The sequence below is a fragment of the Tauraco erythrolophus genome, chromosome Z, assembly GCF_009769465.1.
Source record: "Tauraco erythrolophus isolate bTauEry1 chromosome Z, bTauEry1.pri, whole genome shotgun sequence".
In the NCBI taxonomy this organism is placed as follows: domain Eukaryota; kingdom Metazoa; phylum Chordata; class Aves; order Musophagiformes; family Musophagidae; genus Tauraco; species Tauraco erythrolophus.
The window spans coordinates 91,972,983-91,998,833 of record NC_141496.1 but is presented as its reverse complement, the minus strand read 5'-3'; the positions used below and the strand labels follow the sequence as shown (position 1 = coordinate 91,998,833).

At 39.7% G+C, this 25,851-nt stretch overlaps 1 protein-coding gene across 7 annotated transcripts in view; it reads left to right on the top strand.

Moving 5' to 3' along the window:
* The window catches only part of UHRF2 (ubiquitin like with PHD and ring finger domains 2), a 100,180-nt gene extending 76,812 nt beyond the window's left edge, over positions 1-23,368 (top strand). For 4 of the 7 annotated variants that reach the window (XM_086629772.1, XM_086629771.1, XM_086629767.1 and 1 more), the window contains 10 exons: positions 94-217; positions 602-709; positions 4,549-4,653; positions 14,443-14,549; positions 16,597-16,759; positions 17,301-17,438; positions 18,173-18,296; positions 18,696-18,856; positions 20,609-20,707; positions 22,328-23,368. In XM_086629772.1, coding sequence (XP_086485898.1) covers positions 94-217; positions 602-709; positions 4,549-4,653; positions 14,443-14,549; positions 16,597-16,759; positions 17,301-17,438; positions 18,173-18,296; positions 18,696-18,856; positions 20,609-20,707; positions 22,328-22,474 — 1,276 coding nt within the window. In that variant the 3' untranslated portion in view covers positions 22,475-23,368. Of the gene's footprint in view, positions 1-93; positions 218-601; positions 710-4,548; positions 4,654-6,323; positions 6,326-14,411; positions 14,550-16,596; positions 16,760-17,300; positions 17,439-18,172; positions 18,297-18,692; positions 18,857-20,608; positions 20,708-22,327 lie in introns of all 7 variants that reach the window. The other 3 variants (XM_086629769.1, XM_086629770.1, XM_086629768.1) reach the window with 3 other exon arrangements.
* Positions 23,369-25,851: the final 2,483 nt, after the last annotated feature.

The window sequence follows — 25,851 nt, the reverse complement described above, 5'->3', positions numbered from 1 at the left end:
AGTCAAGATAAACAAATTGACACTCTTTTGGCTACAAGAACTGTATTGCCATTATTATGAAGTAATTGAGAATTTACTAAAACCTCTTTTTAGGTATTGTCCTTCCTGCAAAAATGATTCTAATGAAGTTGTAAAGGCTGGAGAAAAGCTCAAACAGAGTAAAAAGAAAGCAAAGATGCCATCTGCCAGTACTGAAAGCCAGAGAGACTGGGGCAAGGTAGAGTGTGTTTTAGAAATAGCTGTTACTCTGATTGCTCATGTATGTGCTACGTCTATAATTCTACCTACATATGCACTACACAAAATTCAGTACTGGGTTGTACAGACAATAAGACAATGTTTAATCCTGCCCACTATCTACTGGCAGTTGAAGCACTAGAAGAATTATTAAGGTGACTAGAGGTAAAAACCAAAAAAAAAACAACTCCCGGTCCCTCTCCCAAACCCATAAGCACGTGTTAATTAACATTCCTTTTAACAGTTGTTAACATATTTTAAAGTATGTGTTTGTCACAATGATCAGTTTCTTGATATCTACATTGAGTTTGAAAACAGTCTTCAATATTATACTACTAATTCACTTCGTCTGCTGTATTTTTAGGGCATGGCCTGTGTTGGCCGCACTAAGGAATGCACTATTGTTCCTTCAAATCATTATGGACCTATACCTGGTGTTCCTGTTGGGACAACCTGGAAATTCAGAGTTCAGGTATGTTGTTTCAGTGTTACCTGTAGTTGGAGAAACAAACAATAGTAATGAATGGGTTGAAGTATACTGATTTTACAGTACGACTGAGTAAGAAGTCTGTTGTCGTTAGGATAAACGAGTTTCACGTGTTAAGATTCTAAGTGAGATACTTAGTGAATAGAGTCAAGTATTTTCTGAAGCGTACTGCACATGAACTGATTTTCCTGCTTAGGAGGTGTAGACTGTGGATTTTGAAAAAGTTAGATGATATCACTGTAAATTGATTCCCTATTGATTTTTTTTGGTCAGATGTGATGGATATCCCAGTCTTCTTTTAGGCTGATGAACAGCTTAAACCAGTGTAAGCCTGGTTCAGTACTACTACTGGAAGTAGCTGTCTGTTCAGCCTTTGCTGTTTCTTGCACGGTCTCATCTTCTGCTGCAAATATTTCTTAGGCTCTATGGTAAACTAGATTGGTAAAAAAACTGACAGAAAAATAATCCCATCTAGGGTAGGAGGATAGTTAATTTTTCCAGTCAATTCTACATTTTGGTTATATAAATCCAATGCCAATACTCAGGGAGGCAAGAAAAAACAAAGCAGGGAGAATAGGACAGTTTCATTTTGTGCTAATATTATTTTTTTTTCTTTCAAAGTATCCAGCTAACATTCTTCCTTTTCCCTCAGCCTTATCTGATAGCATTGATTATTTTTTTTTAAATCTTTGAGTTTTTTTATTGTTGTTTTTAGTTGGGGAAATGTATACTTTGTTTTCAAAATCAGTTAGTTCTTTGTCTCTCGTACATGTAAAAGGTTGTAATTGAATGTTTTCCATCATATTTGGAAGAATAGAAACAGTTTTTTTTTAAACTGCTTGAGGAGGGGCAAGCCGTGAATCAAAAGCCTTTTCTGATTTGTTTTCTGAACTTTTCATCTCTGCTTTCTCATGAGAAGAGAACAGATGTTTCATTATTCAGTTGGTGGAAGGGAACACTTAGCAGGCAGTTTTCCTCTGGTGGTGTCTTCCAGTACTACGTGCAGAATTCTGGATGTGGAAGGCCATGCGAGTTTTAAGCCTGATGTGATGAGCAGCAGACATTTTGCCCTTAGCAACGGTTTTCAGTTTCTGCTCTTGGTAGAAATCACGGTGAAGCAGCTGAAACCTAAGCTAGTTCTTTTGATCCTTTCTGGCCTTGATGTCTATCGTTGATGCTACCATCAATACAAGCCTTAGATGAAGCCAATTAAATTTGTAATGTAAAATTATGCTGTTCATCCTATTAGCAATTTTATACAAAATGGCTTGGTTAAGAGAATTCTGTTTTGATTCTTTGGGGTATTTCATTGACCTCTCCTGTGTTTGAAGAACTTTTTTCTGAAAGGAATTAAAATAACTTATCTTTTTGTTGGCTTCCAGATTAAGTAAAGTCTCATAAGTAAGAGAAGTTTCTAAAATCACTTATGTAAACTCAAAATCAAGTGTTTTATTTTCACTACTTCAACAATAATTGAAATTATTAGTTCACCTTTTTTGTTAGGAATTCCATTGGTAACACAAAAGCTTATAGTTTTCAGATCTTTCTAGTAATGGTAGGGAAAGGAACAGAATTAGACCACAGCTTTTGTCAGAAAATTAAGCAGAGAATGCTAATTTTTCTGTATCTGTGTGTGGACTAGACATCAAAAGGCAATTACCATTTCTACATAGTTATTTAATTTTGGGTACAAATGAAATACTTTGTCCTTTTTTTTTCTAAAGATTGAAGTGTTTTCTACATTGAAAGTTAAATTACCCTTTTGTTTCTCATGTGGCTGGATTTTTATATGAGAAGTGAGTTTGTCTCAGCAAATCTATGAGAATTTAGAGACTGTAGTTTCTTTATTTTTGATTTGTGTAGTTTTTTATGACACAAACTATCTTTTCCCTAGAAGGAAATTGGCTAAGTATTGCTTCTGGAGAGAACGTCTGAAGAGCATCTTTGACATGAATTGCTTAGCAGAATTCATCTTTGGGGTGAATCACCTACCAGAAACCTTAATTTAACTGATAAAACCTGGAAATGAGGGAAGTGAGGGAGGAATGAAAGAAAGGATGCTTGATACAGCAGGAGAGAGGAGCACAATAGTGGGGCTTTTTGTTCAGCATACTCATATATGGTCTGGAAGAATTGGCAAATAGCTGATAAAGTTAGGTGAGAGTGCTAAGTTGTCGTGAGTAGTGATCATAGGGTGGGGAACCGTTCTAACTATATAATTGCAAATAAATTCAGCTACTTGTTATTATTTAGGAAAGAGATCTCCTGATAGATATTTTGAAAATATGTCATCTTAATACTCAGTAGTGATCAAAAAAAATAAATCAAGTGTTAAATTATTGTGAAAGGAAGGCTCAGGAAATAAAATATATTATTATGAACAGCAATTGGGATGATTAAAGGAATGGAATGGTTTTCATTCAGCTGGTAAGACTTTTCATTCTGGAAGAACATATAAAACGTGGTGTAGTGTTAGATGGCTGCAAAATGAGGTACAGTATGAAAAAGTGATTAGGGAGCTCTATACATGCTTTTGTAATGCAAAAAGGGGTCAACAAGAAAAAGGGTCAGCTGCCCACTTGAAAATGAACAAAAGTCACATGACAAGTGGTGCTCCTGTGGATTCTTTCTGCACTTGGATACTATGGATTCGAAAGTTTCAAGTAGTTGAGGGAAGCTAAGCCACAGACAGCTGGATACTGAGAAATTGTGCAAGGAAGTATCATTGTGTCCTTGCATAGTTCTCATACTGTGTGCAGCTCTTGTCTGTTGTTAGAGACAGTATTTTTGGGCAGCTGAACCTTTGATCTCATCTGTTGTGTTATGAAAGTACAAGACTATGGCAGAAGAATGTAAACTTTCATGGAAGTTACTTAGAAGTGTAGGTTGGGAAAAGTAGTTCAGGAGTGGGACTGGCAGAATGGGAAAAGCAACATCAAGGTCTGAAGGAAGATAAGAGGGTAGGAAGAAGGATCCTAACTGGGTTTCTGCTGGAAATCTTTGTTCTATCAGTAGTATTTTCGGCATCGCATGCTGAGAAAATAGATAATTTAATATGTAGCCTCTTTTTTATTCACAGAAGTTGTGGGTTTTTTTAAATACAATTTGATAGTTTGAAACAAGGAGTGAAGAGATGGTTATTAAATAAAATTTTGTGGGAGAGGTGTTCCAGCAGACTTTAATGATGTTACTGGTTTATTGTACAGCTGCAGCTCTCAGGTGGTCTGGTTGCAGCTTAGTTCCATGTTCATTACCAGGGAGTTATCCTGGCTGGAGAACCAGCTCATGATCCATACGTTATTGCAATGGCTTCTTGTGTTTCCTTAGGCAGTGTGATAACATTCCTCCGAGTTGATCACGTTTACAGAGTGTTACCTTAATAATAGCTGACGTAATGATCTTCATACGGGTCACTGTCATTTTCCTTGGTTAAGAAATGTAAGATGTTATGAAACTGACAGATCTCCATCTGCTTTGGATTGTTCTAAATAACTGCACGAGTGGAGTATAGCAGTGAGTACAGTCTTAAAGAGTGCTTATGGAAAGAATCAAGAAGATTTTTCATAAAGAAGAAGGTGCATCTTTGTGTCTTCCAGTGTCACCACTGTCCTACATTGTCCTGTTTTTTGGGTGTCCTTTCTTTTGGCTTGTCTTCCTTAAAAGCAAGTGGAATTCTCACCTTAATTGGCAGTCTTACATTAACTATTTACACAGACACCCCTGTACAATATTTTAAGCAGAGTTGATTGTTAAAAGTGATTGTAGATGGCTGGTTGTTTGAAAGAAAAGAAAAATGCTAGAAACTGGCTTTTTTCTGTTGCCAGGTGAGCGAAGCAGGTGTTCACAGACCACATGTGGGTGGAATCCATGGACGCAGTAATGATGGAGCTTATTCACTTGTATTAGCTGGAGGATTTGAAGATGAAGTGGTATGTCGTTCATGCAAGCAACAGTTTTGCTGTTCTAATGTGTCAGTGTTTGTAAACATAGAGTTATATTTATTGTTGATCCTAAAATTAGTGCTTATGCAAATATGACCGTGAAAAAAAAATAACTACTGCTGATAACAAGTTTAATAGCTTTTAGTATTTTGGGGAGAAATATGTGAGCAAATCTTTATTAAATAATGCTTATGCTCATACTTACGCTCAAGCAAAGTATCTCGGTTACAGCTGAATTTTACATTGTTTAGTTAAATTTCAGTCTGCTTTCAGAGTCTGTATGTAGTATTATTTAAAATCTGGTACTGTAATTAAATATTTTTTATGTTCTGCATTGGTCAGGATTTTTATTGCTTTCAGGACAGATAGATGCCTCTTCCTTTGGGTCCGTTGTGTTTCTAAATATGTGATACATTTATTTTAATGAAGGAAGACACATGTTACTTGAATTCATGAAGTTCTGAAGGTTCTTGACTCCTACTCATGAGCACTTTCAGAGCTTCTTAGGAAAGTCTTAATATCTTGTATTATGATCTCCAAAGGTGCTGGGAAAAAATTTCTACTTTGATGTTAACATCTAAGTAGAGCAATGAAAGAAAGTAATGCTGCTAAACAAACCAGTAACTGCGTCCGACTTTCACTCGGGATGTTGACCAGCATTTATTTTTGAGTAGATTACTATTCTCTGCAATTAAATAATGTTTACACAGGGTACATCCCTTCCTGCAGTTCTGCTCCATCAGGTGGAATTTGAATCATACATCAGGTGAAGGATAAAGCAGTAAGCAATCTGTTTATTTAAAAACATACCTAGCTGTCAATCACAAGGAAAAAGACACTGGAGAAAGAAATAAGCATCTGACCTAACATCAGAATGTAATATATTCTTTGCCAACAGCACCTACCAGCTACTGCAGAGTGTTGCCTCTGAAGGAGTTTGTGTCTCTTTTAAAACAAGGTACATGAGGAGGTACTTGGTGTTGGGATGCGTTAGTGTGTTTCTAGAGTCAACCCCAGCTCAAGCTCTAGGACCCTTGGCCAGGGGGTCCTAACAGCACTGTTGCTGAGTAGTTGTACTGCCATGTTGGGATGCTGCAGACTCCTTTTTTCTGTTTGGTGGTGATACGGGTGTCTCCTTATTTCTACTGCTGTAATTACTCAATTCAAAATATTTAATACTTGATTGGATCCTTCGCTGTCTTTCCCAGTTCACCTGAGTGATGTTGTGACCATATGTTTTCGTGGACATCTAAGTGCTGTCATAGTCTAGATAACATATATAATGTTAAGAGGCATAGTTGGGAAGAAATGTTACAAAAGATACTCCAAAAATTGTTATGAATGTCAGCTTTTTAAAAATTCTCTAAGCTAGGAATACAAGGGAGATGAATTTTGTTTCCAGGTGCATTTCTCGACTTAGTTTTTCTTCTTTTTTTCATATACCAAATTTTATTTCCCAATTTGCTTCCCTTTTCTCTGTTTTTTGGAAAAGATTGAAATTAAAGTCCTATAAGAATATCCACAGAAAAATCAAGTTCTGCACTTATAAGTGTCCAAAGTACAAAATCTCATTACACAAATGAAACTTTAAAATAAAAATTCAGATAAAATCCTTTACTCACATCTGGTCGCTTTATTGTACGAGAACAAGAAAAGAGAGGTGACTCTTCCTTGAATCTCAATAGTATGTTGTAGGTACTTGTATATGTTTTTACAAAATTGAGAAATAAATACATTTCGGAAGACTATTTTACTGTATTTTTATGAACTTTAGGCACTTTATATTTATTAAACTTTATAAACTTATGCACTATGTTTACACACTATTGATGTGCTATCTTAATGCTCTTCTTGTGGCTTTAGATTAGCAGTTCGCTGTTGGGGTAAAATAATTGTAAAAATATATTGCAGGAAATGGAATTCACTGTCTAGCTTTCAGATCATGCCATTTTTATGCTGTGCCTTTGGAAATTTACAGTCTTGCAGACCCAAACGTGTCCACAGCTTTGCTCAAGTGGGGATGTTCTGGGTGTACTGGAGTGCACAGTAACGACAAGTTCTGTCAGGCCAGGATCTGCCTTCAAGATTGAGAAGGGCTACAGTCTTAGTTTCCAAAATGAGCATTGGGTGAAATTGTGAAGCTTAAACTCATTCTTAATTATATGCATATAAAATGTGTGCCTAGTAATTTCTCTTCTAAATGTTTAACCTTGAATTTTAGTGTCAAGTTACATAGCTTGCCTATTTAAGATATGATATTACAATAGTTAGCTTTAGAGTCTTGAGTATGTTAATATTGCTGGTCTCCTGATCTTATTCTTGATAGTAACCATAGTAGGAGCATTTGCTGAAGAAATTAAGAAGTTTTCTTTGGGGACGTTAAAATCTAAGAATTATTTCAGAATAGGCTAACATTTAAAAACTAAATATTGGTCATTAACAGTGATTGTGCAATCACGGTTTTCATGATAAAAGTAGTTTGACATGTCTGTTGATCTAATCAAGTAGCTGAAGGAATTTCACGTTTGTATTGAAAAGTTGCCATCCTGTTTTGTGTCATTTTTTTATGTATCAGGGTTAAAACTGCTGTTTCCTTTCAAAAGTTTCACGATCCATGTTTATATTGGGTTGAGGTGGAGTTGTAAAGAGGAAAATTAATTGTGTAGTGTGCTTAGTTTAATCTGAACAAAGATTGTTTCTTTAAGTGCTTTTGCATATAGGATCATGTGGCAAATCTCTGAACTGAGATTCAGAATCTGGTGGAGGATAATACCTGCCATGATCATTTGCATTGTCTTTTAAAAGATTCTGAGTGTGAAAGAGAATAGCTTCTCTAGTGACTCAAAAGGGACCCCAGGCAAATATGCTCATTGCTTAGGTTTGTTTATTAGAATCATAGTAGAATCACAGAATGGTTTGGGTTGGAAGGGACCTTAAAGATCATCTAGTTCCAAACCCCCTGCCATGGGCAGGGACACCCTCCACTACACCAGGTTGCCCAAAGCCTCGTCCAGCCTGGCCTTGAACACTGCCAGGGATGGGGCAGCCACAGCTTCTCTGGGCAACCTGTTCCAGTGCCTCACCACCCTCAGAGTGAAAAATTTCTTCCTTAGATCTAACTGAAATCTGCCCTCTTTCAGTTTAAAGCCATTGCCCCATGTCCTATCACTACACGCCCTTGGAAAAAGCCCCTCTCCAGCTTTCCTGTAGCCCCTTTAGGTACTGGAAAGCTGCAATAAGATCACCCCGGAGCCTTCTCTTCTCCAGGCTGAACAGCCCCAACTCTCTCAGCCTGTCTCCATAGCAGAGGTGCTCCAGCCCTCGGATCATCTCCGTGGCCCTCCTCTGGACTCGTTCCAGCAGCTCCATGTCCTTCTTGTGTTGGGGACTCCAGAGCTGAATACAGTATTCCAGGTGGGGTCTCAGGAGAGCAGAGCAGAGGGGCAGAATCCCCTCCCTCGCCCTGCTGCCCACGCTGCTCTGGATGCAGCCCAGGACACGGGTGGCTTTCTGGGCTGCCAGCGCACGGTGCCGGCTCATGTTGAGCTTCTCATCCACCAGCACTCCCAAGTCCTTCTCCTCAGGGCTGCTCTCAATCCATTCTCCACCCAGCCTGTACTTGTGCTTGGGATTTACCCGACCCACGTGCAGGACCTTGCACTTGGCCTTGTTGAACTTCATGAGGCTCTCACAGGCCCATCTCTCCAGCCTGTCCAGGTCCCTCTGGATGGCATCCCTTCCCTCCAGCGTGTCCACACCACCACACAGCTTGGTGTCATCTGCAAACGTGCTGAGGGTGCACTCGATCCCACTGTCCATGTCACCGACACAGATGTTAAATAGCACTGGTCCCAGTACTGACCCCTGAGGAACACCACTCGTCACTGGCCTCCACTTGGACATTGAGCTGTTGACCACAACTCTTTGAATGCGACCATCCAGCCAATTCCTTATCCACCGAGTGGTATTATTTTATGCCAAACCCATTGAGTGCCTGGAACAGAGCATTCACACACTACGTCATGAAATGGCTTGCTGTCCATTTTAAATGTTCTGTGTCTTTGCATTAATCTTGAGTTTGGGTAATCAGTTCCAAGGTGTCAGTACCACTGTTACTCCATTTGTTTGAAATAGTCCCACTGCTAATAAACAGTATTTAGCTCAGTAGATTGGCCTGAGCTGTGTGATGAGGATGTGGCATTTCAGAACCTCCGCTTAGTGTGTGTTGCACGGGGAAAGATCTTGATCAGTTCCACCAGCGCCAAAGGTGCAGTGCCAGTACTGTAGTGAATTGCATAGTTAAATGGCTTTAAATCCAAATCAAGTAGCAATAGGAGCCTCATATTTGAGTCAGTGTTTTATATCCAAAACCATTGTGACCAGCAGTTTACCTGGATATGTGTGCATAAACTGCTGCTTTATTAACCGTTTTTCTGGATTTACCTGGGTCATCTGAATCCAGCGTGAGTCCTGGTACAAAAGAGATGTAGTGTCCTATATAAATGTTCTGAATTATTATGCCATGCTGACCATGTTACAAAGGGAAGGATTCCTTTCAGATTGTCCCACCTGTTTTACAGTACTGAGAACCCCACGTAACTCGTTCATTACAGCCGTTACACGAGAGTCACTCTGTTGTAAGTCACTTGCATTGACTGTGTAGCTGAAAACCTGGGGCTTGGCACCATGAAAGTTGGTGTTTTCAAAAGCTGTCATGTTTCCAAGGTCTAAGCACCCTACTGTTTTGGGAACTGTCTGAAGCTCCAGTGTAATGTGAAAAAATTTTAGTGTTTTGCTGAAGGATAACTACAAAATATCTTCCTTTTCACTCAGATGTGTTATTTGTTCACTCTTGTTACCTCTGATACAAACGACAGGGAGGTTGGATTAGATGATCTCCAAGGTCCCTTCCAGCCTGGGCCATTCTATGATTCTATGAAATTATGTCAAGTAATAGTAGCTTTAATGCTTACTTCTCACCAGCGTTTTCGATTTGCAGGACAGTTCCTGCTCTGCAACAGTCTTCTCTCCATCTTCTCTGTTATTCCATAGTGTTAGCTATCAGTCCGTACAAATTGCTAATTCATACTAAAAATTACTTTTCTTGCATTATGTTGTGAATTTCATTGCCTCCTCCAGACCTGTATTATATTTGGAATTACTTACGCATTCTGAAAAGCCTCTATTTTGTTACACAGATGCCTTTTGTCATTTTTTTACTGCTGGTACCACATCTGTCAAAGTAGTCTGATCTGCCTATTTGTCAGCTTATTTCAGAATGCGTTGTGCAATCTGGGTCTGTGCAGCTGCTGTCTGTGCTTTTCCAAAGTTCATCTGCAGGACTTTGCCTATCTGGTTGTTTCTAAAGCATTGAGGAGCCCGCTTGACACAGTGATAAAGCAGATTAAAGAGTAGAAATTAATGCTGCCAATGCTTAGCAAAGCTCCATTTAGCTTTGTTTTAATATTCCATGCTTTCCAAGAAACATTCGGTCTGGAATGGTGCCTTAGGTCAAGGACTTAGGCCTTGGTTTCTCTTTGTGAATGCCTAACATGTTGAGGTACTTTCTGTCTGAAATTCATACGTTTTCAAGAGTCACTAGTCATTTTAGTGCAATATGTAGAGTATCATCAATTTATTCCCTTCATAAAATTCTGAAGGATCAGCATAATTATACTAATCTTTTGTTGCGTCAAACCGTGAGTTTCTTGCTGGACTTCACAGGTTTTTCACATGGACAAAAAATAATTCTTACGATATTAAGCATTTATTTAAATACGGGGAATAAAAGAAGGATGAAAGTAACAAATTCCTATTATATGTATAGAGACAAATGATTGTCACATAGTAAGTGCACGTCTTTCAGACAAGCAGGATTCTCCTTTGCCTTGCTTTAACTAGGATTATAGTAAATTAAATTACTCATACAGATTGCAGGAATTTTTGCCCTCAGAAGAACAATCAATCCATGATCTTCAACAGATAGTCGAAGATACTTGCAATTAAAAAAATGTTGTCTCAAAAACTCTTGTATCTCCTAAGTAATCTCCCACTTCAGAAAAGGGTCTTTGACCTGAAAAGGCTTTCTGTGCATTGTATCTTAGGTGAACCTGGTTTGAAGTTGGAATTGATCTTGAACGGAGCACTGAAGATAATTAATCCAGATTGAGTAGCCTGAATTGTTTACACATTAATGTTTAGTTTAAAGTTCTGGAAATCTACCATTCTGACCCTGAACGCTGAAAGGAATAAGAAAAACTTCAGGAAGTGGTGCACATGCAGTAGTAGGCTAGTACTGCCGTTGCAAGTTATTTTTCAAAACGTTGACCTACTTCCATCACCAGTTATCCACCTCCGGCTGTTTCTGTCTTTGAAGCTGCCTTACTCATTGTTCAGAGATCCAGACTGGCTAGCAGGAAAATGGTTAAACATTGTCTTTGTGGTGGAACACGCCATGATATTGGCAGGTTCTTGCCGTCACGGAGAGTTGCAGGGAAGACTCAGAAACAGTGATTATTATATATTCAAGCTCTGCACTCAATGCAGGGAGGTTTTTCTTGATTTGTAAGTGAAATATGTAATTTAGCCCTTCATTTTTAATTGGCACCTTTTACTGCAGTGCCAAACCATGAAAATATCAAAAATAAACCAGACAATGGGGCAGATAGACCAATTCTGTCAGCACTTACATGCATGCAGACCTGTGAGGTCTTGGAGGAGGAATTCAACGGAGAGGAATAATGATATGATTCTGTTTCAGGTATCTCAACTACTAGGGAAAGAAAATCTTTTCAGATTTAATTGTCTGATAGTCAATATTTGTCTTGGATTTAATAACTTCATTTAAAAAGACTTAGTGCCCTTATTCGTCATGTTTTACTGAGGTGAAACTGATGAATCAAGGGGCTGATGAAATTTTGGGGTTTCTTGTATCAAAAAAAGCTAATAGGACTTTTTTGCTTGTTTGTTTAGACTGAAGCTTATCTAGAAAATCTGCATTGCCTATAGATAGAACTCAAAGCTATTGATCCCAAATAATAAGCTGTGTGAATATTCCTGGCATACTCCACTTTCAAAGTGAAACAACATAACCACGATGGAAGTGGGTTCTGTAGGTCTCCCATTAGGTGTCCAGACTACCAGTATCTCCATTTCACTTCTGCGTGTCATGGGCTGTATTCATATCCGCATTTATTCCACTCTAAGGACTCTGTATTTGCATCACTTACTCTTGCCATTCTAGATTTTCTTTCTCAGAGTTTCAAATGTTCTCCCATGTTTCTTTTCATCCAGAACTGTGTGTCTTTGTTCTCTGCAACTTTTTTTATTTTTTCCCCCAATGTATCTGATGCGAAATTAGTAAGTGGAGTTCTTGGGAGGTAGAGCAGAAACAAGCCTTCCTTACGCTGGGAGATGTTAAAAAATGCCATCTTCTTGTTATTTGACCTGTAGCAATTACGCTCCATAGTTGTTCCATTTCTCTTCCGTTTTCCTTCACCTGGATCTCCAGTTTCTCCCGAATCCATATCATTATGCCTATTTATGCATAGAATACTTAGGTTGCATTTGCTTCTCTTCTAATTATCTATCAAGTGTATGTGTAGGTCTTATATCCACGCCACCTCTTCAAGCATGATGTCTTCTAGTTGCCTGTGGTTAAAGAGTACCACCCAGAGAACTACTCAGTCTTTCTCTGAAGACACGGGAAGTTTGATGTTTTTAGCCCTTTTACATTTAACTCATTTTCCATGGACGTGTTCCAGTAGTTAGTGATGAATACTGTTGCGTTTATGCCTTTCTGCCTGAAGTGTGCAGCAATTTGTTCTCGATTTGTGCTTGTCTGTTATGCGAAGAAAAAGTCTATTCGGTGCTTTCTTCTTGTGAAGATTGTTCCGCCTAGTTGTTGATAAACAGAACAGTTTATCAAGAACCTAAATAATTTTCTCCATCTTGCTTGCATATGTAGTGTTTCTGTTTTTCCTCTATTTTTTTTGCATTCTTACATATATGTTATTTCAGTGTTTGTCTCAACGTTGTGTTCTAAAAGAGGGGAAAATCACCTTCCAGTTTCAGTTTATTTCTGCTTGTACATCAAAAAAACACCTCAGCCGTTTTCCCTGCACTGCCACACCATGAACATGTATTCAGTTTCTTCTTTGTTACGAAACCCAAATCGTTCTGGATTTGTGACTTTCAAAAACATATCTTTCTGGTTTTCTGAACTTGGCGTGAGCTTCTTACTCAGTGTCAAAATGCAGTTTGTTTGAAAGGGCCTGATTCATCAAGCAAATCCATCCCTGTTCATATTATCAGTATTATCACAATCATCTTTGTGTGATCAGAGCATTTTGTTTGCCTTGACAACCACTGAAAAAATAAACACAGCTCAATTCTGTGATACTTTATTTTATACAATTTATTTGACATCCTTTCTTATTAGAACATAGTTCTTGTCAGTCTTTCATTCTTTTGAAGTTGTTTCATATATTGTCCTCATACAACATAATTCTATTTCTTTTATGTTTTACAGATTCGTTGAGCAGAATAAGTAGCCTGTTTTAAGAAAGGATATACCAGAGTTTTTACATGGCTTTGTTGGTTTTGAGTATTTTTTTAACATCATAGCAATTAACTTGGTTTTATGTCTAGTCAACTTTTGAATGAGAAATACTCTACTACTGCAGATGAATTTCTGTTAGGTTTTCCCTACACAGAATAAAATAAACATAATTTCTATAATTAATCTATGGCCTTGTTCAACTAGCGTTTCTCTTTTTCATTTTCTCTTTTTCTGCTGTTGTCAGTTGTGAAATATCTGTAACAGTCTTGCACTGGATCCTTAATAATGTCAGACTTTTAATAGTGGTAAGAAATTGACTGAATTTTGCTACTGTGTACAAGTATGTTCGGATTTTTTCCATAAAATTTAATATACACATGATTTTCCCACAAAGTATTTAACTTCTACTGTGGCTTCATCCTTTGTACAAAATTTACATCTCCAAAGAGATACCATACTAAATATATTTGTACCTTTCTAGAAATACTTGAATTTTCTAGGAGTAATAGGAATTTCTGTCATATGTTTCCTAAAGAGTATGGCAGTACTGGCTTTACTCGTGTGTGTGGAGATGTTGACTGTTCTTATGGTTCATGGTAAAAGATGTTATCAACCTCCCCTCTGCTCAAAGAAAATGCTCTGTCGGAAATATACTGCAGCACTATATCAGCTTACAAAATGCAAATTTAAATGAGTTTAAGCTCTTACTAGTTCAGAAGAGCTGGGGTGATCGTTGCATTAAAGCACCTACCTTGTACGTAAGGCAGAGCTGCTTGTACTTACGGGGCTTAGCCGCTTGCCCAAGCTCAAGTGACCCCTCCAAGGTGTACACTATGGATTTTACAAACATGATGTTCTTGTAAACGGAATGAAAGCTCTGGAGCAAGTAACCACTTGCTGGAATGTGTTCCCTTCCTCAGAATTTTTTTTTTTTTTTTCAAAAACAGCTTTCTAAAAGATGCGAAAGTCCAATTTTTTAAGGCAAGCAATTTTTTAATAAGAATTTTCTGGTGATTATGTTACATCCAGACCACTAGCTTTCTGCTGTCACAACGACTGTAGAAGGACAGTGACAATGGAATTGAAACCACATCTTTCCATGCCTTGGAGTATGATTTGTCTCTGCCTGAGTAAACAGAACAAATGAAGTAACATTTCTTTTAAATTGGGTTGGTTTACTTGGGAGTGTTAAAACAAAGGATAATCTTCTTGCACAGGATCGAGGAGATGAATTCACTTACACTGGGAGCGGAGGTAGAGATCTTTCTGGCAATAAAAGGATTGGAGAACATTCATTTGATCAGACATTAACACACATGAATAGGTAAGTTTTGAAGATAAAAGGTATTCCAAGACAAAGAGCTGGGTTTTAGTGCTTTAATTTAAAACTAACGTTTTGCTACATTCCTTCACTCCTTGCTTTTGTAAACGGTGGTGCCTCTTGCTGGTAAGAGGCATCATATCAAGCATGACGTTTTGTTGATTTTAAGAAACACTTGCAGCTCAGTGAAATACATGGCTGTATTGCTGGTGCAGCTACAAGTCATGTCTCTGGTTGAAATTGTTGTGCAGTTTCCTTCAGAAGACTGTTTTAGCGTAACGAGAAGTTTGTCAAAACTCTTGGGTGGAAGTTTTCTATTCTGGGTGTTTCTTTTTAAGTTTCTCCTTCAGTAGTTAAATCACTTACGAAATTTAAGTAGGAAGAAAGCACATGCTTTTTCACCTGTTAAAAAGAGATCTTTCCTATTTTGCCAGCCCTTTCTTCCAGCATAGTTTTCTATGAAAAGCAAGGAATTAGGGTGTTGCTTTATCAAAAACAGGTGCTTGAAAAAGAAACTATATGTCAAAAATTAGACATCTGCTTAGTGTTTTTGCCATCTTCTGAAAGCCTGCCTCAACAAAGAGTTCTCCATCCGTTTCTGAGAGCTCTTAGAAATAGCTGTTGTAATAATCTCTGTTATGCAACTGACCACTTAACACCTACGGGGTGCCGAAATTGACAGAGACCTTTTCTGCGCCAGGTCTCCTTTTAGATACGATGTGCTGCTGTCAAGCAGAGAGGAGAGGGATTCTTTCAAGCCTTTTGGTGGTACTTTGGGGGGAGGGAGGAAAAGCCTGACTTAGCTGCTGAGAAAGGGGCCGAGGGGGGAAGAGAGGGACGTGATGTGAACAAGAACAAGGAGGGAAGGAAGATGGAAGTAAGTTTAAGCAATAGGTTTTCAAGCATGTTGAGTGAATAGAGCAACCTTGCTTTGAAAACAGAATTAAAAGCTGGGCTCCTTAGTCTCAGCATTCCTTTGCTCTTGGCAAATGAGAAATCCACTGGCAGAGCTTGCCTTGTAGCTTTGCAGGCGTTGGTGTGCTTGGAGCATAACAGGCTGCTGCTTTCAGTTACTGGTTTTGATACAAATTTTCAAGCACTTTGATGCTGAAGATCAGGATGATTCCATGGAGTTGAATCAGAATAGGATTTTGCTTGTTCGGGTTTTTCCTTTTATAAGTTTCATTTTTGTGTAAGAAGTGTTTTGAAGTCAGCATTGCGAGCCTGTCTCTTGCTCTTCCTCTGTGCAGCGTGGGTTTTATACACGTGCCACGGCTGTTTATAAACTACATTGTTTTTCCATTCTGAGATCCCTGGTTTGCTTTGGGTCTGATTCTGAAGGGTTTCCAATCCCTGGTCAAATCGGGCCGTGGTAGTAGAAATACTGTCCGTTGTGGCAGCTTGGTCTAGTAGGTGTTCATACTGTCTTGCTCCAGGTGTCTGGAAGAGGCTCTTTGTGCAGTTAGTAGATAAAGGTTTGCTTGTCCTTCAGTTAACTACTACTGTTTAACTCCTGTTCTGAGGCAATTTATGTATTATGTGAGAGATTTTAATTACTTAGAGTTTTTTGGATGGTTACGATGTACTTTTTTCTCTGTAGTGTTTTTCATCATGTTAATTACTTCGTGTGCACACTTTAAAAGGCTAAAAATCTGAAGTTAGTGGGGAATAGCGATAGGGAAAGTTTGGCTTTTGTTATAATTTTCTTTTAATTTCCTCAATGCTATTTAGGAATGTATTATTTTTAAGAGTGGAGAATATTGAGTCTAAAAGCATTGGTTTGCTTTATTTAGCAATATCAGCTGAGTTTTCGTCTCGAACCTTGACAATAAAATATTTTGTGTTCCCTTTTTTTCCTTGCCGAACGTGGTAGCATGGGTCTCATTTCTCCCATCAGTTTTGCAGTTGTTAAAGACTATACTGAAAAGTTCTGTGCTGCTTGAGAAAGCATAATTAGACAAAGGAAATAGCTATGACTTAATTCCATTAATTCTCAGAAGCCTGTTGTGTGAAGCAATCTAGTCTATGAAGATTTTGAATCTCGTTCTAGGGCGTTGGCCCTTAACTGTGATGCCCCACTGGATGACAAAAACGGAGCAGAGTCCAAGAACTGGAGAGCTGGTAAGCCAGTCAGAGTAGTGCGCAGTTCAAAAGGACGGCGGATCAGCAAATATGCTCCAGAGGAAGGCAACAGATACGATGGCATTTACAAGGTATTCTGATTTCTACTGAGGCCAACATAATATTTTTCTTCAGCTGTTCTGAAAAGTCTCATAGGTGTTACATTGCAAATTCTTCATTATTACATAAAAGAAATAATTATTTTTTCTCCACGAGAAGGAGCTTTTTAGCCTTAGCTTATTCTGTAAAGAACTGAAATGAAATTATTTAGTGCAATGATAACAGAACTTAATCCATAGTAGGGTATATACAATTGAATATATATGCTAATGTGTATGTGCTTACTGAGTCCTATTCATCCCTGGAAATCAAATTATTTCCTTGCTCCTCCCAACTATATCCTAGCTTTTTGTGAGTTTAATGACTTCTCACCATCTGAAATAAAGGTGTGTGCCTTTTAAGAGCACTGTATTTATGGAAAATACAAAATTGTCACACCTGAGGGAAGAGCTGCTGTATAGTAGTAATGTATAACTTGGTTTTCTCATTTCTTCTTGAACAATTAAAGTGCGACTATATGCATGCGTTTGGCTTGTAATAAAATAGTGGCAGTAATGTTACATTGTTCTTTAGGTAGTGAAATATTGGCCAGAAATTGGAAAATGCGGATTTTTAGTTTGGCGCTATCTTCTGAGGAGAGATGATGTTGAGCCTGCACCTTGGACTTCAGAAGGAATGGAGCGGTCAAAGAAGCTGGGTCTGAGCGTACAGGTTTGAGTCAGGACTCCCAGAGTTGTTTTTATTCTCAGTTCCCCTTAACGAATTCCAGAAATAGAAATCAGTTAAATTAAAGCCCGTTTTTTCTCTTGTACTTCAGTGTGGCAGGATTTAATGCCAAAAACTACTGCAGATTATCTGCCAGCTGAAAGAATCGTGTAATAGTGACAGCAGAAGGAACGGTGGATGAAGCTTTCCGCCTTAGCAGTGAATTGTTTTGCATATATGGATTGGAAAGTGGAGAGCTTGAATCCAGTTTTGTGATCCTTAGGCTGGAAAGAGGTTCTACAGCAACTGTGATTATAGCTGAGTCTGTCTGAGAAGTCAAAAAACGCATTTTTTATGTCTTTTGTTCTCCATGTGACTGAGGATAGATAGTGTATTTCAGGCACAGAAGTAAACTGACCCATGAGGACTTGGACATTGCTGAATTCATGAAATTTGAAAGGAATTAACATGCTGTTTCTTTTTTTTCTCAGCAAGGCAGTGGTATACCTTACTGAATACCATCATCTTCAGCTTTGCCTAACTGACTTGTGTAGTTGTAAGGGAACTAAGATACTAATTTACATGTTTCCTCCATCATGCAGGGTTTTAAGAATTATCTTGTAGTTATTTCAATATGTAGCCACAGGGTTTTAAAGTCTTTTAGGAGTTAGTCTTGTTGGTATTTGGGAATTCCTGAATGCTAGTGGGTTTGGGTTTAAATCTATGCTTTTTTATTTTAGTATCCAGAAGGTTATTTGGAAGCCATGGCTAGTAAGGAGAAGAAAGATAAGGTTAAAAAGCAAACTGTGAAACAGGAGCCAACCAGCCAGAGTAATGGAAACCAGAAAAGGACAATTGATGATGGTATTTCTTTTATTTTTTTAGCATTCATCAGCAAAGTCTGTCATGTTACATTTATTAAGCCCGTAGCATGAAAACTGCAGAAGTGTCAAGTTATTTGGAATACTAAAATGAATTGATAAGTTCATGTTCTGTGACTACGTAGTGTAGAGATCTTATCCCATTTGCTACCCTTACGGGTTTTTTTTTCTCTTAAGCTCTGCAGAAAAAATGAACAGCCTTCAGTGCAACTGTGCGCTGCAGTCAGTGCCGAGTGGCACGAGTTGGAGCAGGGATCCGGTTGCGGCATTGCACGAGTATAGACCACGTTTTAGCCTTCTAGAAACAGTTGTGTCTTCTCCTCTTAGTAGTTCAGACTCACGCTCTGCTCTTACTGCATCTGATGGTCATAATCTTAAGCAGGTGTAGAAGAACCTACGAACACACCCAAAGCCATGAGGATGGGGGATGGAGGGAAAGGAGAGGCTTTTCAGCTGACCCAAGAGCAGCAGTGGCTGATCAGAGAAGACTGTATGAACCAGAAACTGTGGGATGAAGTACTTGCTTCTCTTAAGGAAGGACCAGTACGTTTGCTGCATGCGTAATTTTCAATGCTTAGCTTTTCTTTAGACTGCTAGGAGAAATCTTGAGTCACTCTTAAAACCTAATTTGCTTCTGGAACTCTTGCTGAATACACGCTATGTGTAGCATTATTTTTATTTGTAAGACTTTGATTTCAAGAAAATAATCCTTGCTCATACAATTTGCTATTGATGGCTAAGTTTACACCTGCATAATAGAGATCTTTTCCTGCTCAAAAAACATTTTGAATTCAGAAGTGGCTTTTTTTTTCTTTTCATTTTTGAAGGAAGCATGTTTTCTGTGAAATTATAAGTGTATTTTTTTGCTGTGCTGATGTGAGAAATCAGACATGAATAAAGATGGTTCTAGTCACTACTTTTTGTTCAGACAGGAAATAATGTTGTGACAGAAAATATATCTTGCTTGCTTTGTTTAAGAAGATAGATAGAACCTCAAGTAAGAAAATTATTCAAGAAAATAGCAAGAATAGCTGAAGATTGAAGAGACTATAGACATTAGCATTAAAAAAGTCCACAGAAGGAATATCTCCTGAAATATTACATCTTTCAGTGATAACTAGTCTTACCAATGTCAAGTTCCTAGTTATTTTGGCAGTTTTGCAGAAGAAATCAAGGCACTAAGAAGTTAAAATAACTTGATAAAACTCATCTCAGTGAAAAACAAACCATTGGTTGGAAAATGGGTATCTAAAACTGGACATAGATAGTTAGTTTATTTGAGAATTACCTCTGATAGTGTAAAGCTATTTACTGTTATCCATCTTCTGTCTAGTGTCTGTAATGATTAGAAGGAATTTCGGCTCTTAAAATTGTACACGACGACAGGGAATAGAGATACATGTTTGTAAAAAGGAGAAACCAGTAGTTTAAATGACTGAGAGGTCATTTTTCTACAGGTTCCTACCCATCATTTTGGTAGGATTTCCATTTGGTTGCCACTAAAGGCAATGGGAATCACTGCTGGCTTTGGGTCACTACTGTGAAAACGTGTATCTTTCTGCTTGAAATAACCACCTTCCCTTTTAACGAAATAAAACGTGGTTTAAGGTAGATGTGTTTTTTTTACAAATTATTTCAAAGTACCATATTTTGATTAACTGTAGATCTGCTTTTTTTGCTATACCCAAGCTTGTAATCTTGAGGTATTTGGAGATCACGGGCACACCAGAGATAAGCATGCTTTGTGTGTAAAACACCCGAGACAAATGTGTCTTGAGAGTCCTCAGAGATGCTCTGGGAAGATTTGAAAACCAGGGCTGCTGATGGACGCGCCGCAGAGAGTTTGGCCGGAGGGGAGGAGCAGCCATGAAGCTAGCTGTAAGCCATAAGCACAGGAGGAGATGCAGAAGTGGCTTTCTTAGCAGAAGGTTCCTTGTTGGAGAAGCAGACATCTTTCAGGGGCGTGTAAATTCCTAGTAGCAGTTACTAAACATAAGTACTAAGTTTTCTGACCTATGCTAAGAATCAGGGAGGATTCCACTCTTTCTGGTCTGTTCCATTTTGTTTATAACAATCCTCATACAAACAAGTAAGCTTTAAAACATCAGTCCTCTGGTTTGTGGAAGAGCAGGGAAATTAAGCAGTTACTGATCTGCTTCCTGATTACTTTTAGAAAGCTGCACTCATGGATATGGAGGACTTAACTTCTGGAAGTTTATCATTTTTATGTTAATAGGTGGCATTTACAAGACCAGTAACAGAGTTTGTCTTTTTTATTTCTTTGTCCTATGCTAGAATTTTCTGAAGAAACTGGAACAATCCTTTATGTGTGTCTGCTGCCAGGAGCTGGTTTACCAGCCAGTGACAACAGAGTGCCTCCACAACGTCTGTAAAGTAAGAATAAACTCAGTCTTGCTCTGGGCTGTTTTCTTGGCTCTGAGACACCAGTCACCAAAGCCATATGTATTTTAGAAAGACAATGATTGTTGCCTAACGTTGTGAGAGAAAATGTGCAACACGTTTGCACTCAGTGATTGCTGTGTAACTCTGATTTTATGTAGTAAAGAGTGGAAGTATGTTTAGTATAGTTCCTGATAGACATAATGAGTGAGCTTTACCATTGCCGTCATTCCTTTGTGGAATTACACTAGGAATTGGTTTGGTCCAGGAGCTAGATGTTGGTGCAGTAACAATAATTTAATTTTACATAGTTAAGGAATAAAACCACGTCTTACAATTTTGTAATACTCTTATTAAGAGTTGTTGAAAAGGAGGCAGGGTAAATGCTAGAAAATTATTGGGACTTATTTGGATTAAGCTATTGATCTTGTTGTTCTTGGCGTTGTGTTTGGGAGAGAGGCCACAGAAGTCGATATTTATAACTCCTGTATATCTTAAAGTCTTGATTAGTTGGATATAATGTAAGGAGTTTGGAATCCATTTTGTACTAAGTTAGTTTTTGTAGTACAAGCATGTATAGAATCATGCACTGAATTGTGCATATTTGAACTGTGGCTGCCATAGGTAGTATTTCTGCCTCAGAGCCTACAAGGACTAAGACTATTATCATCCTAGTACAGTATCTGATCATGCAGCTTTGCTGTTCAAGAAGATAAGTCTCACTCCAGTAAAAATCACTGTGTCGTTACGGATGGCCTGCACACATAGAATGATTATAAAGCTCCTTAAAAAACCTCAAAAGTAGTAACGAAGCGGTTAATATTTAGAATTATGGAAATGGGAAAAGTGGAGAGAAAAAGCTGAATGGCAACGAACTCAGAAAGGACAGGATTTGAAGATGTCAGTAAATATCTGCCAATACAAAGTTAAAGTTAAAATGAATAGTTTGATAGTAAGCTATTGATGCTTGGGGATACACGTGCCCTGGTGAATTTCCGATACTCAGCTGACGTGCTTGGGCTGTGTGCAGCCTGTGGTAAGACAGTAAGGAGGGCAGTAGTGATGCTGATGGGTTAGAGGTTGTATCATGCGACATACGGCTTTAAGGTGTAGCTGCATCTCATCTGGTGAGGTGGATGGAGATTGTTCCATAAACCGTATACCTGGTGCACTCACCTGTCTCTTGAAAGGGAGGTCTGGGAAACAGCAGCAGTCTAACTGGGAAGCGAGGAGGCAGCTGCAGACGTGGCTGCGATTCACAGGGAGGCACTAGTGGAAATGAAGGAGAGATGTCAGTAGTGATTTAATTCCTCCCAAGCCCAGTGTTTCCCATCCCATCCCATCCCATCCCATCCCATCCCATCCCATCCCATCCCATCCCATCCCATCCCATCCCATCCCATCCCATCCCATCCCATCCCAGCGTTCCTTGTTAGCACATCTGTCACAGGGGCGGAGGTGGGCACCAGAGGGCTTGGTAATGACTTGGGTTTTCCTGGCAGTACAGCAGGTCCCATCTTTTTGGTTTATAGTGATTCCTTAGGTTTTGCTGGTTAAGCTGTCAGTCTACGACAGAGTTCTCACGACTTACTTCTCTGTCTTTCTCTGTCCTAGAGCTGTTTACAGCGCTCCTTCAGAGCTGAAGTCTTCACCTGCCCTGCCTGCCGCTATGACCTGGGAAAGGGCTACACCATGGTTCCCAACAAGATTCTGCAGACACTACTGGACCAGTTCTTCCCTGGTTACAGTAAAGGACGATGATGTGCTCAGATCCTTCCGTACTTCTCCCAGTGACTTTACAGACAGTAAAGGAGAGTAAACATGAGAAAATCAACAGTGGACCAGCCAGCTTCATGGGACTCAACATACTGTCACATTTTGAAGCAGCTAACCCTCTTCCCCTCATAGCCATCTTTTTGGTGTAGTGAGAACTCTAATTCTTAACTGTCTTTTAACATCAAAGGTAGTTTTGGCCAGTTAACAAATAGTTTTTAAAGAAAAGAAGAAAAAAAGAAAAAAAAAAAAGCAAAAAAAAAAAAGCCTCAGCTCTTACTGGCCTAGCTGATGCTTAATTTATGATTTGTTTTTCTGTAACTACCTCAGGACAGAGGAAAATAAATTGTGGGGATGACAAAGAGTTAGTGAAGTTTTAGCTACACACTGCCTCCTGAATATTAGTTGTGCCTGGTCCATGTGGTTTGATTTACAAAAAGAAAAACCTGAACCAAAACAAAAACCCACAAAAAAAACAGCAAAAAAACCCCAGAAACAGCACTTACGCCAGCTGAATTAAAGAACAGCAAATTCTGTGGTGTGCATAATCCTTTTTTGTCTTTTTCTTCCATTATGCTGTATTTTTTTGCAAGAACAGGCTGATTTTTAGTCTATTTTTGTGAGCTTCATTGTGCTTTTCTTGTATCTTATGCAAGTTGACTACTAATGACTAATGAGAACAATATGAATGCATTGTTGCTGCATTAGTGTAAAGTGATCTGTGTTTTTTGCACTTAAAGAGGGTATTCAAGACACTCTAGTTGTGTAAAAAATATTTCATATAAAAAAAGCCACTTCTGTATTAGTTAAACTGTATGCTTTTAGTAGGTCTTGTATCAGTGGCAATACATCTACACAGCATTGAAGGCAGTGCTAGCTTGGAGAGGGTTCAAATCGCTTCATATTGTGATCTGAAATTTTATATACAATATATCCCCCCCCCCAAATATACCTTATTAAATATTTTATGATTCAGAAAAGTTGCTAATTTTGTTTTTTACTATTATTCACTTTATTTAAATCGAAACATTTTTATAGAGTTTTTCTTTCAGATTAGTAAACGCCTTCTTTAGGTGGGCTTATTTTTCAGACGTGACACTTTATATTCCTTAACTCATTTCTCAATGAAAAAAACATTGTTAATTGAGGGAGAAAGCCCGACCTGTCAGCTCTATTGTCCATGGGCACACATACACTCTACAGCAGCAGCTGTCACACAGCTACTCAGGTCTCTGCTGAGCATTTGAAGGAGGCTTGTTGGTGCCCAGTCTGCATACTGGAGTCAGAGGGAGCCCTTCTTGGCAGCACTTGCTGCCAGAGCCAGCTCAGTGCAGCTGGGAGCTGTGCCCGGCGCAGCACCAGTCACAGACCCCCACGGTGAGCAGGGGGCTGCATGGGCAGCCCGTAGCCCGCCAGGCGGGCACAGAGGTAAGTGCATCTGTACGCCGTACCAGCACGCGTGCCACTCTCAGTAAGGGAAGATCTTGCCCAAACCGTGGTGTGGTGGTGCACCAGTCGTGGAGATGCACGTGGCAGTGCTCTTTCTGTGGCTGAAGGTTAGCTTAACGCTTCGCCGCTTTACCCGGAATAAGTAACTTCTCTCTCCTCACTCTGCCCCGTCATACGTAGGATTTCAGTTGCATCCAAAGTACGTAAGGCTGGTACTGCCTCTCTAGTCACATATCAAAAAAAAACAGGTGTTGCTGAACAGTTTTGCGAGATTTAACTCCTCAGCTTGTTCTGTGCTTCCTGCAGCGAGCCTTTGTTCAGCAGGTGACGTGGTGTTAGTGGTCAGCACACGGTTTAGAAGAGCTGTAGGCAGATTCTTACATCCTGTCCTTTTACAAAACAGTAGCTCAGTGTTTGAGGCAGGAAACAGGTGTAATTCTACCTTTGTAACAATTATTGCATGTGCAGTAAGCACGTAAGATCAGTGGCTTAGTTGAGTGCTGTGAAATATTTTATACCTTTTCATGCTTTTTTCCATTTGACACCAATCGAGGAGATAAATTTGTCAGTTTGAGGTCAACAGTGGGAAGTTCTCTGCTTAATACAAAAACATGTAAACCATTTTTTTAATACATCTTTGCAGTGACAGACGCAATCAAGCAACATGAATCCGCCTTTAAACAAACATTATTTAATGGGCAGATTTAGGTTAGATATAAAAAAGAAATTCTTCACAGTGAGGGTGGTGAGGCACTGGCACAGGTTGCCCAGAGAAGCTGTGGCTGCCCCATCCCTGGCAGTGTTCAAGGCCAGGCTGGATGGGGCTTTGGGCAACCTGGTGTAGTGGAGGGTGTCGCTGCCCATGGCAGGGGGGTTGGAACTCGATGATCTTTGGGGTCCCTTCCAACCCTAACCATTCTGTGATTCTATGATTAAAGTAGCTTGACGAGTCTCTGGCAACGCAGGACTGTCCTTTCCTCACATTACAAATTGGCAGTGTTTTTTCACAATTTTTTATACCCTTAGTGCTGTCTGTAGCTACTGAAAGACACCCTTTTCAATAGTAAATTCTAGAGTATAAAACTGTAATTTTCTTCACTATGTATTTAGATGTTTAGGACCTAAGTACAGCTTTTCCCATCAAAACTGATACCTGCCTGACCTTCCTCTGATGGAATCCATTCCTGTCTCCTGTCACCTGCAGTCTCTGTGTAATTAAAGCCCCCATCGAAGGTCGGTAACGGAAAAGTTGCAGTCCCAAAACTTTCACCGTAAGTACAGAACTTAGTGCTGCCATCAGCAGCCTCGTTTGTGTCCCTTCAGAGGAAGCTCCCGGGCTGCGCGTGCACGGCGGCCGTCACGACGAGGTCGAGTCGTTGCTGGTTGTGGAGGTGCAGAACCGTGCGGTCCTCTCCCGGGCCTGAGCACCACCCCAGCACCTGCCTCCTCATCCTCCCCAGCCCTGCTTCGTGTGGCTGGATGCGTTTGTCTCCGGAGGGGCTCACCGGCGCCCGACGCAAGCGCATCGTCACGGACCCGCTCTCCTGCTCCTCTCGGACGCGCTGGCGGCACGTGGGGCCAGTCTGCGTAACTGGAGAGAGGATGGTTTCACGCGGATGGGACCAGTGATGGGCCAGAAGAGGCTGCTGTTCGAGGGCCGCGTCCTGGCCGCCGACCAGCCGAGCGTGGCACGGCGTGTGGCGGCAGGGCGCCCGTCTCGGGGCGCTCGCGGGGTTCTGCGCCGGCCAGAGCTGAAGCCGTGGATCAGTTGTCACACGAGCTGCAGGCTGACGTGACAAAGCAAAGCACGTGGAGGGCATGGTGTGAACCAAAGCCAGAATCCAGAACGAGGGGTCCGAGAAGCTGTGGAAGGAGAACGCTTTGTTAGACACGACCTAACTCACACTAAGCAGTTC